This window comes from Balaenoptera borealis, assembly GCF_965194805.1.
Source record: "Balaenoptera borealis genome assembly, chromosome: 10".
NCBI lineage: Eukaryota > Metazoa > Chordata > Mammalia > Artiodactyla > Balaenopteridae > Balaenoptera > Balaenoptera borealis.
This window is the reverse complement of record NC_138874.1, coordinates 89119797-89136593: the sequence shown is the minus strand read 5'-3', so window position 1 is coordinate 89136593 and position 16797 is coordinate 89119797. Positions and strand designations below refer to the sequence as shown.

Below are 16797 nucleotides of genomic sequence, written 5' to 3'. Positions count from 1 at the left end.
TCATCCATTTCTTTGTAAATGTGTTTAATCACTCGACAAACAGCGATTAGGGACTTGTGTAGTTACTAAGATCTCAGGTACAAGCATTAGAGCAAAAGTAATAATAGTAGTAGTAATCATGATAGTAATAAGAGCTTTATTTTATGTCTTCAGTGCAAAATACAGTACAGACAGCATATATTTTCTCTTCTAATTTTCACCTGAGTCCTGGGAGATAGGTAAGAGTAAGACAGGGGTTTTGCCCTTTAGAAACTTACGATTGGAGGAATGGAGATGGGGAATAAGAAAAGCTGTAGGAGACAAGTGTCATAATAATAAATTTTAACTGCATAGTGCTTACCATGTGCTAAGGACTATCTGATGTGCTTTTTATGTATTTAATAATTTAACAACCAGTGTATTAGATACCCTTATTATACCCTTATACCCTTATAAGAACCCAGTGAGATAAATGTGATTATTGGTTAGTGGCAGAGCTTGGACTCAAGCCAAGGCAGTCTGCTCCAGAGTCCAGCCTTTTTGCCACTACAGTATGCCATCTCTCTTTCTGCCTTACATGGGCTATCCACAAAAGGGGTAGACATGCAAAAGAATCAAGAATTTCTGAGTGGGAGGATCAGGAAGGGCTTTGCGGAGGAAGAGGCATTTGAGTGGAACATAGATTTCTCTAATTTCTATAGGTGAAGATTGTTGCTGATGGTAGTGGGGAGCATAGAGGCTGAAGGAACATTATGAGGGGAAACGATTAGTGTGAGAAAGGCTCAGTATCTGCAGGGGTGTAGTGAGGGCTGTGATTAAGGACAGAGTTTTACCACCAAATCATGGAAGACCTTGGAAACCAGGCAGGGGAAATGAGGCCTTGTTCTATACTCAGTGGCAAGCCATTGATGATTTTGGAGGAAGAGAGAGACCCATCTGACCTGTATTTAAAACGTTGGCTTTGATAGTAGTATGCACAAGAGTTTGGATAGGCAAGAGGTAGGGAAATGAACTTGAAGGCTACTGCAATCGTCTGGAGAACAACTTAAGCCAGAAGCATGAGGGCCTCTGGCTGGCCTGCCATTGTCATGGACCACAGATTAACCAAGTGACCTGTTCCTGGTCCAGTCTAGTCTGTGGTCCTGGTTTTTTGTCTGAGCAAGGTTCTCCTAAGAACTGCAGCTCTGCCCTCAACTATGCATTTCACTACTAACAGCTGCTCCTAATTATACAGCTGTAGATCTTCTCCATTAAGGCAGCTTCTTCAATACAGTTGTGAAGGACAAATCAGGCTGGTCAAGTAGATTGTCTTTAAGATGGCATCCTGGCAGATGCAGATGAAGATAATGAGTCAATGTCTACATGATGGTGGCTGGGGTCTTCCAGCCCTGTGTCCTCACATGAGAGGCACAGAGAGGTTGTTCAGTGAGCATGGTTCAGTGAAGGAAATGGAGTGAATCAGCATTTGCTACAGTGTTGCTGAGGGTCTTCTTTCAAAAATACTCTCCTCACGGGGTTTCACTGTGAGAGACAGGTTGACAGTCCGTACTGCAGGAGGCCTCTGGAATCAGAAGAAGAATGGCCTTTGCTCAGCCTTCGCAGAAGGACTCCTCTGCAGGGCCCAGCAAGCAGCCCTCTTGTACTGTTTTCGTGAACATTCTTCCCTTTAGAGAGTGATGTGAAATGAGAAATACCACAAACCTTCATGAAGAGAGCTAGAGAGAGACCTGCCTTTTCATGAGCATCAGCCAAATATCCATAGATCTCTGCGTCGCTTTGCAAACACGGATTAACATTGTTGTTTAGATTTTGGTTGTAGTTCAGATGTCCAATGCTTTGTTGACAGATCAAATGACAACCAGCTCATTCTGCCCCTGGTCTTCTCTCTTACCTCTTTATCACCCATTTCCTCTCAACCCCACTGGCAGTACCTAGATATATGCCCTTTGAGTCCAGTTCTCCAAGGCGCATAAATTGCTTCCTGGGAAAAAAAAAATGTAAAGCATTCTAGGAAGCTCCAGAAAGCTAGCAAGGAGTTGGAAAGAAGGCATCTTACAGCCCTTTTTCAATATATGGCATAACTATAAGCTTACCAGGGCATATACAAATGCATGCACAAATTAGGATTCTCTGCTGCCCAGTATTCAAGGGTAGTTTTCCCAATCAGGGCTTTGAGATTCTTTGATGCCCTACCCTTGGCATACTGCTGTGTCTGCAGCACCTAGTAATGTCTGCCACGTAGTAGATATTCAATAAAGTTTTGTGCATGAAAGATAATGGCTGCAGAAGCATCCTTGGTGAGATATACCAGTAATCTTGCCACTTTTCTCTACTTGAACATAAAAGGGAGACCTGGAACATCATTTATTTCCCCTACTCAGGAAATATATTATTACAGGAGGAAGATGAAGACAACTCCAGAGCTAACCATCTATTCTGAAAAGCCATGGGGAAACAAGGGCTCTGGCCATAGTCATTAATTAGCAATGGTCTTCATGTCAGTAAGGTCACTGGTTTGGAACTCCATACGGTCTCAGATTTGGGAAATCATAACTATGCATTATTTGTCCCTAGTATGCTGAATGGTGATTCTCAAAGTCCTAGAATCTAATTTTATCCAGATCAATTTCAACTTAGAGTATTGAGCACCTATAGCGTGCCAGGAACTGTGATGGTTGTTTTGGGTACAAAGCTAAAATGTGTCTATTTTTGACGAGCTCATACCAGCTGGGAGAAGACAGAGAAGTAAGTAATTATTATTCAGTGGGCCAGCAGAGGGTATGAATAAGAGTTCTGGGGAAGTACAGAGGAGAAAGGTACTACTATTGGCTGGGGCAGCAGATTTAGAAGGAAATGACACTTGACTTGGAGATTAACAGATGAGAAGAAATTTGCCAGGTGAGGTGGGTTAGTGGAAGAGAGGAAGGAAATTCTAAGGAGAAGTTAAAACATATAAAGGCTCAGGTAAGTATGTGAGAGCAGCCAAAAGTAGTTTTATGTGGCTTAGAGCCTGGGGAATAAAGTTTAGGGTGAGAGAAGAGGTGATAGGTGAAGCCAGACAATATATTCTTAGGAAAGATTGTGAAGTGCCTTATCTTTTACACTGAGAAGACTGAAGCTCTAAGTCACCTTTCTTACACACATACATTATTACAATTGGAAGTTTCCTTGCATTTCAGAATACAAAGAAAGAAAATGAAATCAATTCACATGAATGAATGAGTTAAATGTGTAAATGATGAAGGCAGAGTTAGCAGTAGGTGTTGGAAAAACCATGAGGGCAGTATTTTTGAAGGATAGCATGCCCTGAGTGGGTATTTGGCATGATGGGGTATGTAATAAGTGTGTGAGCAATGCAGGTCCTCCACTGCAACATGTGTGTGATGGTAGCATACTCCAATCCCTGTATAGTTAGTTATAGTGCCAAGGGAAATTATTACTGCATTGCCTACTGACAGTGATATATGAGGGATGCAAATGACTGGACCATAGGTCACAGGAGTATGTGGGTCAGCGTCACATGTAAAGTACATGCACAGTGAATAGGTGCAAGCAGGGGAGTTTGAGTGATGGAAAATATAGTGTGTGTGCTTCTGTGATTGTGTGTCTTGTGGTCAGGGGGATGACTTTAGGCTTACAAGTGGCTAGGGTGTTCATTTTATTTGTTAGTTTTATAGGAATAAGGGATAAGTCATTAGCAGCGAGCTATTTTATGACCAAGGGCAATTCATTTTACTCCCCTGGACCTCTTTATTTTCTTATAAAATGAAGAGGTTAGATTTGATAATCTCTAAAGATCTCTTCCATCTATGTATTTAAGGAAACTTAAAATAGTTTCCTCTAAAGTACTAGGTAAATTTGATGGGTGTGGGTGGTGGTGTGTATGTGTGTATGTTGGCCAATTTTTATAGAGCTTGTTATATGCTATTTTTAAAATGTATTGATGGGGCTTCCCTGGTGGCGCAGTGGTTGAGAGTCTACCTGCTAATGCAGGGGACACAGGTTCGAGCCCTGGTCTGGGAAGATCCCACATGCCGCGGAGCAACTGGGCCCGTGAGCCACAACTACTGAGCCTGCGCGTCTGGAGCCTGTGCTCCGCAACAAGAGAGGCCACGATAGTGAGAGGCCCGCGCACCGCAATGAAGAGTGGCCCCTGCTTGCCGCAACTAGAGAAAGCCCTAGCACAGAAACGAAGACCCAACATAGCAATCAATCAATCAATCAATAAATAAATCTTTAAAAATAAATAAATAAATAAATAAAATAAAATGTATTGATGTAGCTTTTTTCCCCTGCTTTTCAGATGGTTGAACACTTTGGGAATGCTGGCCAATCAGGGCATTGATGTTGTGATTCGGCACTCATTTTTTGACCATGGATACAATCACCTCGTGGACCAGAATTTTAACCCATTACCAGTAAGTGTAAGATAAAGCTTCCCAACTCCTTTTCCATGTCCTTCAGTTCTTTTGATCATGCTTTGTTCCACACTGGTAGAATTTTTCTCCTCCTTCTGTTACCAGTTAATTTCATAAATTGAACAGAAGAATTCTTGACCCATTTTACAGACTCTTGGCTTCACCTCCCACACATACCCCAATATATACACACACGTATGTACATATGGGTTTATGCATATACACATATATACATTTATATATATTTATATACTTACCACTATTATTTTAACAAACCTTGTGCAGTTGAGATTCCAAATCTACTTGTGGCCTGTTTGAACTCTGCTTGAGAGTGAATTTTTCCAGATTGTTTTCTTTTAATGCTACTAGGAGACATTAGTGAATGTCAGATGCAACATGTTGAAAGCAGATGGGAGAGTGCTGGCCAAGATCAGATACAGTAGGAACCCATCCCTTGGAGAGTGGCTGAAGTGCACTTACACTAGATGCTGATCCCTATGTGACAATGAGGGGATTTGCCCAGGGTATCACCTTCTCTAGGAAAGCAGAGGAAAGGGAAGGCTAAAGAAGAATGGCAAGAGCAGAGATCTGGGTTTGTCCAGTGACTTTATTGACCAATCAAAGAAATCCCACTTAGTCCAGAAAAGCTGTGCTTATCAAAAATATTACGTGAGTTATCCTTCTCACAGGAGGATCATCTTAGTCATGATAAAAGGTCAAAGTCCTCTCATTAACCCATAGAATGTCAGAGCTGGCATTCCCCTTCGGGATGATCCAGTTCCACCTCCTATAACAGAGGGAATGAGAGCCTGGGGTGGGGGCAGGGGCATGTAGAGCCAGCGCTAGAACCTGCTCCTGTGCCCTGGTCCAGTCATCTTCCTACAGAATTACTGCTGCCCTGGGGTCCACAGTAAACAAACCCAACTGGAACCAGTGAGTGTTCCTGCCATTTGCTTCCCTCTGCCCATTTCCACCCCCCGATTCTTCTCACTACCCAGGCCTCCAAGCCCAGAACAGAGAACATCTTGGCACTCAACAGCACCATGTCCATGTCTCAAAAGAGTCCCTCTAGTTAGAGTACTAAGTAATTATTGTGTCCCTGATTGTACATGACTCCAATTAAGTCACAAATATTAAAGCTGACTGGCACAGTTGCTTTTATTCACAGGGCCAGGATACCTCTCTCTCAGTGTATGTGGGGCTGGGGTATGGAGGGGTGAGAGGGAATTTTCAGTTTGTAACCGCAGGGGGTTCATTTGTTTGTTGTTTGTTTTGAGCTTATAAACTTGTGGTGATAAAATAAATAATAATTAGAAAAGCATCTATGAAATGTAAGCACTGAACAAATATAATGTCACACAAATGTAAATGTTTATTGACCATCAGGCACTGGGGAGGAGACTAGTAGTAGATACCTGAATAAGTAGATAGTGGATTACTATAAGAGGGGGTCAGTGAGGGCTCCTTTAGAGTATATACAAGGAAGGCCTCTCTGAGAAGGTGACCTTTAAGCCAACAGCCCAGTGACAAGAAAGAGCCAGACATGCAGATTTTTGCAGAAGAGCTTTCCGGCCGGGGAAAGGGCTGGCACAAAGACTCCGAGGCAGGAACAGAGTTGGCATGTTTGAGGAAACATAAGAACACCAGAGTGCTGGGGGCCTGGCAGGGAAGGGGGAGACTGGACATGAGGCCAGCCCGGGTCAGATCACGAAGGGCTTTGAAAGCTAAAAGGAGTTTGACTTTTATTGTAAGTAGTATGAAAAGCCATTGGAGGGTTTTCTACAGGGCAGTAACATGATCTAACTTACATTTTTTAAAGATCACCCATGTATAATTAAGGCACCAAATATTATTTATATTTTAGTATGTGTATAATACTTAACAATTTACAGACCACTTTCATATACCACACATCAGTAAAACTCCAAACACTGTCCTTCCTTTTTCCTGTCTTTCCTTTATTCCTTCCTTCACACATTCAAATCTCTTTCACTCCTCTTGATCATGTACTATATGCTGATCACTATTCCTGGCAAACAGCCACTGTGATGAACCAAAAAGACAAGGTCCTTGAACTCCTGGAGCTTATAGTCTAGTGAAGTGAACTGAGAAGTGGAAAGTATATAAACACATAAATAAGATTTAAAAATTTGTCATAATTGCTCTGAAGAGAGCCTGGTGAGATGAGTATGGCGATTTATACTTATTTTGCTGAAGAGAAACTAGGGTTCTTTGAAGTTGTTAAGTGACTTATCCAAGGTCAGACAAGTAGTAAGAGCTGGAACTCAGAGTTTTTCAGTTCTAAATGCTATTTTCTTTTCACCGTGCCACACTACTTCTTGCAGTACTCTCTTTGGTGTCTGTGCTGTGGTTTGAGGCCACTGTTTCTCTCAGAATTGGGTCTGGAGGTGGGAGCAGGCATCTTGAGGAACTGGAGAGAAGAAAACCTAGGCTAGAAGAAAACCTATGGTCTGTGGGTGACTAGACAGGTGTGATTTCCAGAGCTGGACAAACCTGGATTGCATATCAACTCTCTCTGTACCTTCGCATGGCCATGTGTTAGGTTAAAGATGCAAGTTCTCATGGCTTTGTTCTCCCCAAATGAGCGATAATACAGGTGACTTTCTTTAAAAGCTTACTTACCATGAGACACCTTGGTTGATAGGTAGTAGCAGCACAGAGGTGCATTGGAAGCTAAAACAAGTCCTATTGATTTAGTACAAAGGCTCAAATGTTCTGCACAGCTGTATTTCTGGAAATGCCAAGCTCTAGTAAAGAAACTGTATGTAAAAGCACTTTAAAAGGTAGCAGGCTTTCTTTTTCTCTTTCTTTGGGCTAATAAATTCTGTACCTTATAAGTAGAGAACTTTGCAGCTGGGAGAGTGTGTCCTAAGTCTCCAGGAAAGAATTTACTAGTCTAGACCCAGGCACCAATCTGACAGACCTTTCCAACAGGCCCCTGAGATGTGCAATGGTCACAGACCTAGGATCATACTGTTGCCACTTCAGAGAGTTGTACAGTTGATATCCAAACACTGCCAATAAAAACTTGTGGGTTTTACACTGTGATTAAATCTTCAAGAGTGTTAAGAGTTTAGGGCATTAGTGAGTTATGTTTTAGTTGCCACCCAGAAAAATTAGTATTTTCTATTACAGTCCCTTCAAATTCAGCTCAGTGCATTTCAGGAAAAGATCCTATTAGCAGATACTATTTTTTTTTTCTGTTGTTGTCGTTATCGGGTCTTAGCCTAATGGCACCTCAACCCATATCCCATATTACCCCTCCACCTACCCAGTCAGCTTTTGATTCGAGTTTATAGGATTCCAGTCCAGCTCTGGCAAGGCCATTCCAATCTAAGATAAGAGAGAATATTGAAGGTAGTTCTTTCAAAAAGAAAAATTTGTCTTGAGGAAAGATCATTTTCAACTACAGCCCATGTTCTTTCTGGCTGTTCCTCTAGAAAAGTGCCAACTCTCCTCCTGTTGTGAGATTTTCCTTCTCCTGGGAAGAGGAGAACATTTAGTCCAGCAGTGCTTCATCACTCGACTCCCACCCCTTTCCCCTGACCCGCTCGCCATTGGGAAAGAGGGAACATGTGAGTCTCCACAGCCTGTCGGCTAGTCATGGGCTCTCTTGGGAGTAAGGGATGTTTGTGCAGAAGAGATCTGCACATTCAGTGGACATAGTCCAGACCCCACCAGCCGTGGGCATTTCTCCTAAGAGAGGGTTTTGGAATTTAGCTTGCTGCTTTTTTTAAGAGCTTGATTTACAGAGCTTTCAAGGAAAGGAATAGTGAATTACTAGTCAACATCTTCTTAACTCCCACACCGGCCTAGCAAATATAATTCAATTCAAAAAACATTGACACTTCAAATGTGTCTGGCTCTAGGCTAGGTATTCTGGGGACATGAAGATAAATAAGATTTGGTTCCCTCATCTGTAGAGCTAACAATCTAGTGTGTGTTTGAGGGATTACAATTTAGTCCTTTGCTTAGAATAAAATAGAAAGCTAGTTCACATTGGATAGCCTTTTCTATACTGGGCGTAGTGGCAGGGATATTTATATTTGCTGGCAACATTCTTTTTTGCTGACTGCCCCTTATGAATAACTATAAACATTCAATTCAGCCCAGTGCACACTTATTGAACACTTGCTGTGTACGTTGTTCTGGAATACAGTCAGTGGTCATAGAAAACTCACTAGTCTATGGTGGGATTGAACCTATAGCTGTGGTTCCCGTAGCAACATGCTCTGAGCCAAGCCATCACTGTTCAGACGTCATTTGGTTATTGGAAAGAAACTCTGCATCTTAATGATATCTGCGTAGCTCCACTTCTTAGGCTATCACAGGGATGAGATCCTAGGTGCTCCATCCTTGTTTCCCTTTGAAACATTAGACTCTTTATGCACTACACAACCATGATGTGGAAACAGGATCAGCTTAAATCTGTCCCTTTCCTGAAGAAGAACGTCCAGTTGCAAACCCATGTCCCATAGATGCTGGATGTTGCACACTCTCTTCTTGCAAGAAGAACACCACCTAATGAGGAGGCCTCAGGGGAGCAGCAGGAGCCTGGTACTGTGACAAGATTCACCGATTCTAGTCCTAGCTCTGCCATCCATTGATGTGTATCTTTGGGATCCAGTTTTCTCATCACTCAAATTGTGATAGAAATGTCTCCTCTATCTGCCTCCAAAAGATACTGTTATAATCCTTGAGAAAACTAGATATGACAGTAGGATTCTGATTTCATATGTACATGTACACATAGAAAATTACTGGAAGGGACTACATCTAAATGTTAAAAGTGGTTTTCTTTGGGTGGTGGGATTACAGATAGTTTTTATTTTCTTCTTTGTGGATTTTGTATGAAAAATTGCTGCAATCGGCATTATTGCTTTCATAATCTGAAAAAAAAAGGCTATTTTTAAAAGAAAAAATAGAGTGTTTAGAAAGAATTAAGTGCTTTATTACACTTGTGCTTTGTGCTCGATACTGTGCTGGACCCTGGAGACAGTGTCCCTGCCCTCAAGGAGCTTACAGGGTGGATAGGAGATGGATCAGTCAGCAGGGACGGTGGCAGAAGTGCTTTAGCAGGACAGAAGAGGAACAGATGCCAGCCTGGGTAGAAGGCAGGCATGGGGCATCAAGGAAAGCTTTCTGGAGGAGACATTGCCTGAGCTGGATCTTGAAGGAGAAGGGCAAGTTAGCCACAGGAAGAAGAGTTTGAGGTCTGGGGAGAATCTTCCAAACAGAGGCAATATCATGTACAAAGGGTCAGAGGCTTTAATTTTCCAGAGTCATGGTGGATGGATTATGAAAAATTACTTAGGAAAGCTTTTCCCATCGCTCTCTGTTGGCCACACAGGCTGTGTAAAAGCTAAGGAATCTCAAAGTTACAATCCTGGAGGTGGTGGGGCAGGGGTGGTACAAAACCTGGCCAAATTAGCCTGTGACCTGTTTCTTGGCGTAGCTTCCTTTCTCTTTCTTTTCTTTCCCGTGGGAGCCATCAGGAAGATGAAAGAAGCAGAGAGTACCTGTTTAGGGGTAGCTGTGATGTGAAACCCAATCCTCTCATTAGAGTCCCGGACAAAGACTTCTCCATGTGCAACCTTCCTTTGTGGGAACCTGCGGCTGCTGAGAGAAGGACATCCTCAGCTGCAGGATCAATCACTGGGACTCAGGCCGGCTCCATGTCAGTGGCTGAAGCGCCTGGGCTGCATGCCCAGTGGGCATGACTTGCTTCTTTCCTCCTCTGTGCCTCCGAACCCTGGCCTCTCAGATCAGAGCCTGCACCTGCGCCATGTGACCAGGCGCGCAGCTCTTTTGCTCCTGATACTTTAAAGAGAAGCGCCTCTGATTTGTAGTTACCAGTCTTCATCCGTTGCTTATTTATCAACCTGAGTGGTGCGCATGGGATGTCAGTGACACATGTCCGCAGTTGAACAGCTCGCCCTGGTGGAAGCTGTCTCGGGAAGTAGAAAGAGCTCTGCACCTGGAATCAGAAGATGTAGGCTCCAGGGCAACACCACAGTGTTCCAGTTGCTTGAGTTTGCATTTCCTGCTTTGTAAAATGGGGCTAACTGTGCTGGGGTCAGGGAGTGGGGAGTATCTGAATGTAGTGCTTAACAGTATTGGCACTGGAATCAGACTGACCTGAGTTTCAGACCCAGCTCTGTCATTTACTACTGTGTCCCTGGGCGGATTACTAAACCTCAACAACCATCCATTTCCCTTCATGAAATGGAGACAATAATGGTGTCTATCTCAGAGCATTGTTGGAAAGGATGGAATGAACCAATGCATATGTATCTTTTACCACATAGTAAGTACTCAGCAAATGTCAGCAGCTATTATTATTTTATAAAGTCACTTTGTAAAATTCTGTAAGTCAGTAATATCAGTAATTATCATTAATAACGAATATAACTGTGGCAAGATAATATACATTTGAATATTCATACAGATACCTGGAAACCAACCAAGTAATGATAACTAAAGTATGAAAAGTACATTTTTTTGCAAAAATTAAGTGACTGGAGAATTAGAAGAACAAAAGAGGAAAGCTGTGATTCCTGCACTTGAAAGGAATTGACTGCAAATGGTTAAAGACAAACTAAAAATTACATTTTATTTTCCTCCAGAGAAGATGCTGCCAACCTTTCCCACTGAAGGCAATTAAGACAGTAACCACTCTGCAACACGAGCTCTAATACCTTCATGCGGTATTTATAAATGGCCCAGTAAGCCCTGGAAACCATGATATGTCACTATGCTAATGACAGCACGTTATATGAATCACTGAGAAGCAACAATTGAAAATCTCACTCTACCGTCAACCATTTATATTGCTCCCAGATTGCAATACTGAGGGATTACAGTTACAGTAAATTGTGCAGCAACCTAAATAAATCAGGGAGAGGGAGAAGAAGCAATTGCAGCCTCACTGTGCTTGAGCTTAGGAGGATAGTGTGCCATCCTCGAAGCAACCTTCAGATGATGGAGGGGCAAGGCCAGCCCTGGAAATGAGAAAAGCTGCACCTTACCTAACTCCGTCGGTTCACCTAAAACACTAGACTATTATCTAAAAATAATCTGACTAGAAAGAGAGGAAGGGAGGGAGGGAGGAAGAAAAAGAAAGAAAGGAGAGGAAAAGTGGAATGCCCTTTGGTAGGTTGGAAAGATCTTTTGCGAGTGCCACAATATGACAAACTTGAAGTTATTTCACCTTAAACATTATATTTGCAAACATTAAGGGCACAATGATGTCTGGTTATGACATTTAGGAACCAAGAAATAGGCCTCTGATAGAAGTGACCATGAGAGCCAAACATAATACATTGTCTTTTCTAACTCAATTTTGATTTTTTTGTTTGTTTAAATAAAAGCAGAAGTCTTTAAAAATAGAAATAGAATATTGTTTTTAATTCTTATTTAAATGCACTACACTATTTATAAAGTTTAAAAAATCTATCAGTCATTAGGTACTTCACTCACTAACTTTCAACTATTATCAATCTCTGTTTATTTCATCTCTGATTTGGTTTTAAGCATTGAAAGGGTTGAATGGAACTCGTCATTTTGACTCACTCTAAACCTGACTTGAGCAGACCTGCCTTCTGCTCCAAGTTCACTGCCCTCACCTTAGTGTCAAAATCCTTGTAGTGTTTCTTCATTAGAGCAGTGATTCTCAAGTCTATGCACATTATAGTCACCTAGAGGGCTTTACAAAAATACCTATGCTTAGGAACCACTCCCCAGGGATTCTGCTTCAGTTTGTCTATAGAGGAGGGCAGGTGTTTGTATTTTTTAAAACTCCTGGAGTGATTCTAATGTGCAGCCAGAATTGAGAACCACTTAGTTAGAGGGTGCCATTTACCCTGATTAAATTAGAAATTACCCTTTCGTTTTCCTGTACTCTTTTGTACCCAACTTGTGCTTCAACAATCAAGATATTAACAAAAATTTAAAACTGTCTATCATTAATTCATTTGCCAAATATTTATTGAGTATCTATTATGTGTCAGACACTTCTAGTTTCTGAGGAGATAGAGGTAAAGGAGGAAGACAAGATCCCTGCCCTCATTGGAGATTACAGTCTAGCAGGGGAGACTAAAAATAAACAAGTAAATTAACACTAACATAATTAATTACAAAATTCAGAATGGTGTGTAGGAAGCTGAAGACTAATGAGGAGAGGATACCTCTTTAGAAAGTGTGGCCGAGGAAGTCTTCACTGAGAAAGCAGCCACTGGAGAAGCTGGTGGAAGAGCAGAGCGTCCTAGCAGAGGCAGCAGCATCTGCAAAGGCTGCGGTGGGGAGAGGCTCCGTCACACATCAGAGGCTGCGCGGTGTCTCTAAGACTACCCTGAACATGCACCAGGCACAGAGGCAGCCAGCCAACTGCTGGGTACAATTCATCTCAGGCTCCCACACCTGACTCCCGACCCTACCTGTGTCACCAGCACTTGGCAAACTGCTTTGCTTCCTGTCTCTTCGTGTGAATGATGGTATCCCACTGCCTGCCCCTACGTCTGGGGTCCTTGACCAAGCCTGATGCCTACTGCGTTTCCCTGTCACCAACCTGGCCATTTCCATGTGCACCCTCTGTCACCTCTCAGCAGGCTTTGAAACAAGAATGGCAGAATAACAATACTTGTGGAAGCTGGTGATGAACATTTTGGAGTTTGTCATACAATTCTGTTTTTGTGTATGTTTAAACATTTCAGTGATTTTTTAAAATGTCTTCATGCTGGTGTGTTGTGACATACAATAAAGCGAAGCACTGTTTTGGTTGTTCTGGGACATAAAAAATAAAAGTCAAATTCCTTCTCTCCATGTTCACAATCTCTTTGGGTTGACAAAACATAGAGCCTTTGAGAGAGAGCTAATAGATGATGCCCTAAGGTCTGTCTTGTTCACTCAGTATCTCCAAAGCCAGACCTCCGAGTAGGAGATATTACTGTTGGCTGGAAAGAAAGCGCTAGAGGGGAGAATCAGGGAAGGCTTGTACAACAAGATGTCATTAGTGGACACTTGTAAGATTAGTTACCCAAAGAATACATGTTCCTGAGAAAGCTCCTTGCCCCAGGGCACCCTCTGCTGAGACAGTGGGAAGGAAGGAGGGCCTTAGCATGGAAGGAAGACCAGGAGTTCTGTATCTGATCCCAGTTTTTGCCACCAGCTCACTCATCCCGGGGCACTGGGTACTCTGGGTTCACCTCAGATGTGGGTGTTGAACTCGACCATTTGAGGTCCCCTTCAGCTCTGATGTTTTCTTATTCATTGTCAAGATTTCTATACCAGTATCTTCAGACATACCTCCCAGCTGAACTGACACTAATAAAACTTTAAAAAATAAAACTAAACCACACTTTTACTTTTAAATCACACAGGGAGTAAGTCCTCTTTTCTCAAGGCTCTTGTAACCCTGTTACAGCAGCTATCACTTTCGTTATTAGAGTTGCTTGGGTACATCTAATTTCCTCTCTCTGGCGGTAAGCTCCTTGAAAACACAAGCCATCTCTCATGTCTTTGTATCTCTCACAGTGCCCTGATCATAGTCAGTCCTTACTGAATTCTAAAGATGCTCAGTGACTGGGAATCTGGGGGCTGCAGTGCACTACTTAGTAACGGAAATATGGAAGGCAGGTGTTTATTGTCAGGTGTTGCATGCACACTGTGTAAAAGGAGATAGTTAGCTTGGTCCTTAAGAGACTGGGCTCTGGAGTCAGATCTGGATGTGAATTCATCTCCACCGTCTACTTGCTGTGTCACATTTGGCAGATTTTCTCATCTTCCATCATCTGTATAATGAGGATGCCTATAGTTTGTACATCACAGGGTCCTTGTGAATGCTTAAGAAAGTGCCTGACACTAAGTACATAATAATGTGACTGTTATTCTAAATATATGAAAATTATTCTTTGGACATAAATTGTAGTAATATTTTCTTAGGTCAGTCTCCCAAGGCAAAAGAAATAAAAGCAAAAATAAATAAATGGGACCCGATAAAACTTATAAGCTTTTGCAAAGGAAACCATAAGCAAAACAGAAAGACAATCTATGGACTGGGAGAAAATAGTTGCAAATGATGCTACTGACAAGGGCTTAATTTCCAAAATATACAGATACCTCATAGAGCTCAATATCAAAAAAAAACAGCAAACAACCCAATCAAAAAATGGGCAGAAGGCCTAAATAGACATTTCTCCAAAGAAGACATACAGATGGCCAGTAGGCACATGAAAAGATGCTCCCCATCTCTAATTATTAGAGAAATGCAAATCAAAACTACAATGAGGTGGGACTTCCCTGCTGGTCCAGTGGGTAAGGCTCCATGCTCCCAGTGTAGGGGGCCTGGGTTCAATCCCTGGTCAGGGAACTAGATCCCACATGCATGCTGCAACTAAGAAGCCCACATGTCACAACTAAGAAGTCCACACGCCACAACTAAGAAGTCCACATGCTACAACTAAGAAGCCCACATGCTGCAACCAAGAGTCCACATGCCGCAACTAAAGACCCCACATGCTACAGTGAAGATCCCACCTGTCGCAACTAAGACCCAGTGCAGCCAAAATAAATAAATAAATATTTAAATATTTTTTTAAAGAACAATGAGATATCACCTCACACTGGTCAGAATGGCCATCATCAAAAAGTCTACAAATAATAAATGCTGGGCAGGTTGTGGAGAAAAGGGAACCCTCCTACACTGTTAGTGGGAATGTAAATTGGTGCAGCCACTATGGAAAACAGTATGGAGGTTCCTTAAAAAACTAAAAATAGAGCTACCATATGATCCAGTAATCCCATTCCTGGGCATATATCTGGAAAAGATGGAAACTAATTTGAAAAGATACATGCACACCAATGTTCATAGCAGCACTATTCACAATAGGCAAGATATGGAAGCAACCTAAGTGTCCATCAACAGATGAATGGATAAGATGTGGTATATGTAATACAATGGAATATTACTCAGCCATTAAAAAGAATGAAATATTGTCATTTGCAGCAACATGGATGGACCTAGAGATTATCATACTAAGTGAAGTAAGTCAGACAAAGACAAACATTATATCACTTATATGTGGAATCAAAAAAATAAATAAAACAAATCAACATATTACAAAACAGAAACAGATTCACAGACATAAAAAACCAATTTATGGTTACCAAAAGGGAAAAGGGAGGGGAAGGGATAAATTAGGAGTATAGGATTAACAGATACACACCACTATATATAAAATAAATAAATAACAAGGACTAAGTGTATAGCACAGGCAACTATATTCAGTATCTTGTATAATAACATTCTTCTTTGGCTTCTTTGAATTTATTCTTTATGTTCCACCATAAGTTCCACAGTTTATTTCCACCCACTAAATCATCTGTCTTTTCAAGCTCCCTGATAAGGCAGGTAGATAGCACAGATAAATTCATCCTGTTTGGCAGAGAAGAAAACTGAGGCTCAGAGAGGTCCAGCAACTTATTCAAGGGGACACAGCAAGACTGAGCCAGTTGTTCTGAGTTCTGTGATTCTTCATTACTACTTCATCTCCTCCCTCTGGTTGGTTCTGCCACAGCTTTGTCAAGTTAAGAATTCAGGTTAACCATATCCACTACCGGCCAAGGCAGATAGAAATGGCAATGAGGATGCAAAAAAAAAAAAAAAAAGCTGGCTTCAGGGTAAAATAAAATGATTCAGGAGATAAAACCTGGGATTTAAGTGACTGACTTATAGATTTACATTTTTACTGAATAATGAAAGAACAAAGGAAGAAAGGAACAAATTTTTAATTTCATGCAGCAGCAGGTTAGTTTCACTGCTTATAGTGACTATATTATAGAGATATAGAGTTTACCTGTCTTACGGCAGCTATCATTTTCCTCATTATTATTTATGTATATGTCTACCTCCTTGAAAGTGGGGCTACTTTAAAACCTTTCCACCAATGCAAGAGCTGAGCCATCCCCTGATGTTTAGCCGTCTGATGATGGATGGCAGATCCAGTTCCAGAAGTCAATTAAATTGTTTGGGAGAGCCACAGCAGGGCATTTTCCTAAGGAAAGTTCCAAGGTGGCTCTGAAAGACAAAAGATAATTAATGTCCCTTCATTAACCTTACCTCCTGAGAAGTACTGCAAACACATATTTGAAGATTTGCCATGAATGCAAACTGGTCTGGACCCTTGCCCTTGGGGGCAAGTAAAGGAAAGGTGTTGTCAATGTCCAGGACAGCATACCAAGTGCCATCAGTCTGTGCAGTGGATTCAGCTGCAGCTACAATGTCTGGAATAGCGGGGGCTGCAGGAGTAACAACTTAATTCAGTTGGTGATAATCTACCATAAGTCTCCAGTTCCTGTTCCTCTGGACCTACAGAGCTATAGT

The 16797-nt window shown here is 41.8% G+C and overlaps 1 protein-coding gene across 7 annotated transcripts in view; it reads left to right on the top strand.

Annotated features, from left to right (window-relative positions):
• Positions 1-16797, top strand: part of HPSE2 (heparanase 2 (inactive)) — a gene marked incomplete at its 5' end in the record, with an annotated part of 614795 nt that overhangs the window by 465474 nt on the left and 132524 nt on the right. For all 7 annotated transcript variants that reach the window (XM_082408112.1, XM_082408107.1, XM_082408111.1 and 4 more), the window contains one exon: positions 4283-4397. In XM_082408112.1, the coding sequence (XP_082264238.1) occupies positions 4283-4397 (115 nt within the window). The remainder of the gene's footprint in view (positions 1-4282; positions 4398-16797) is intronic.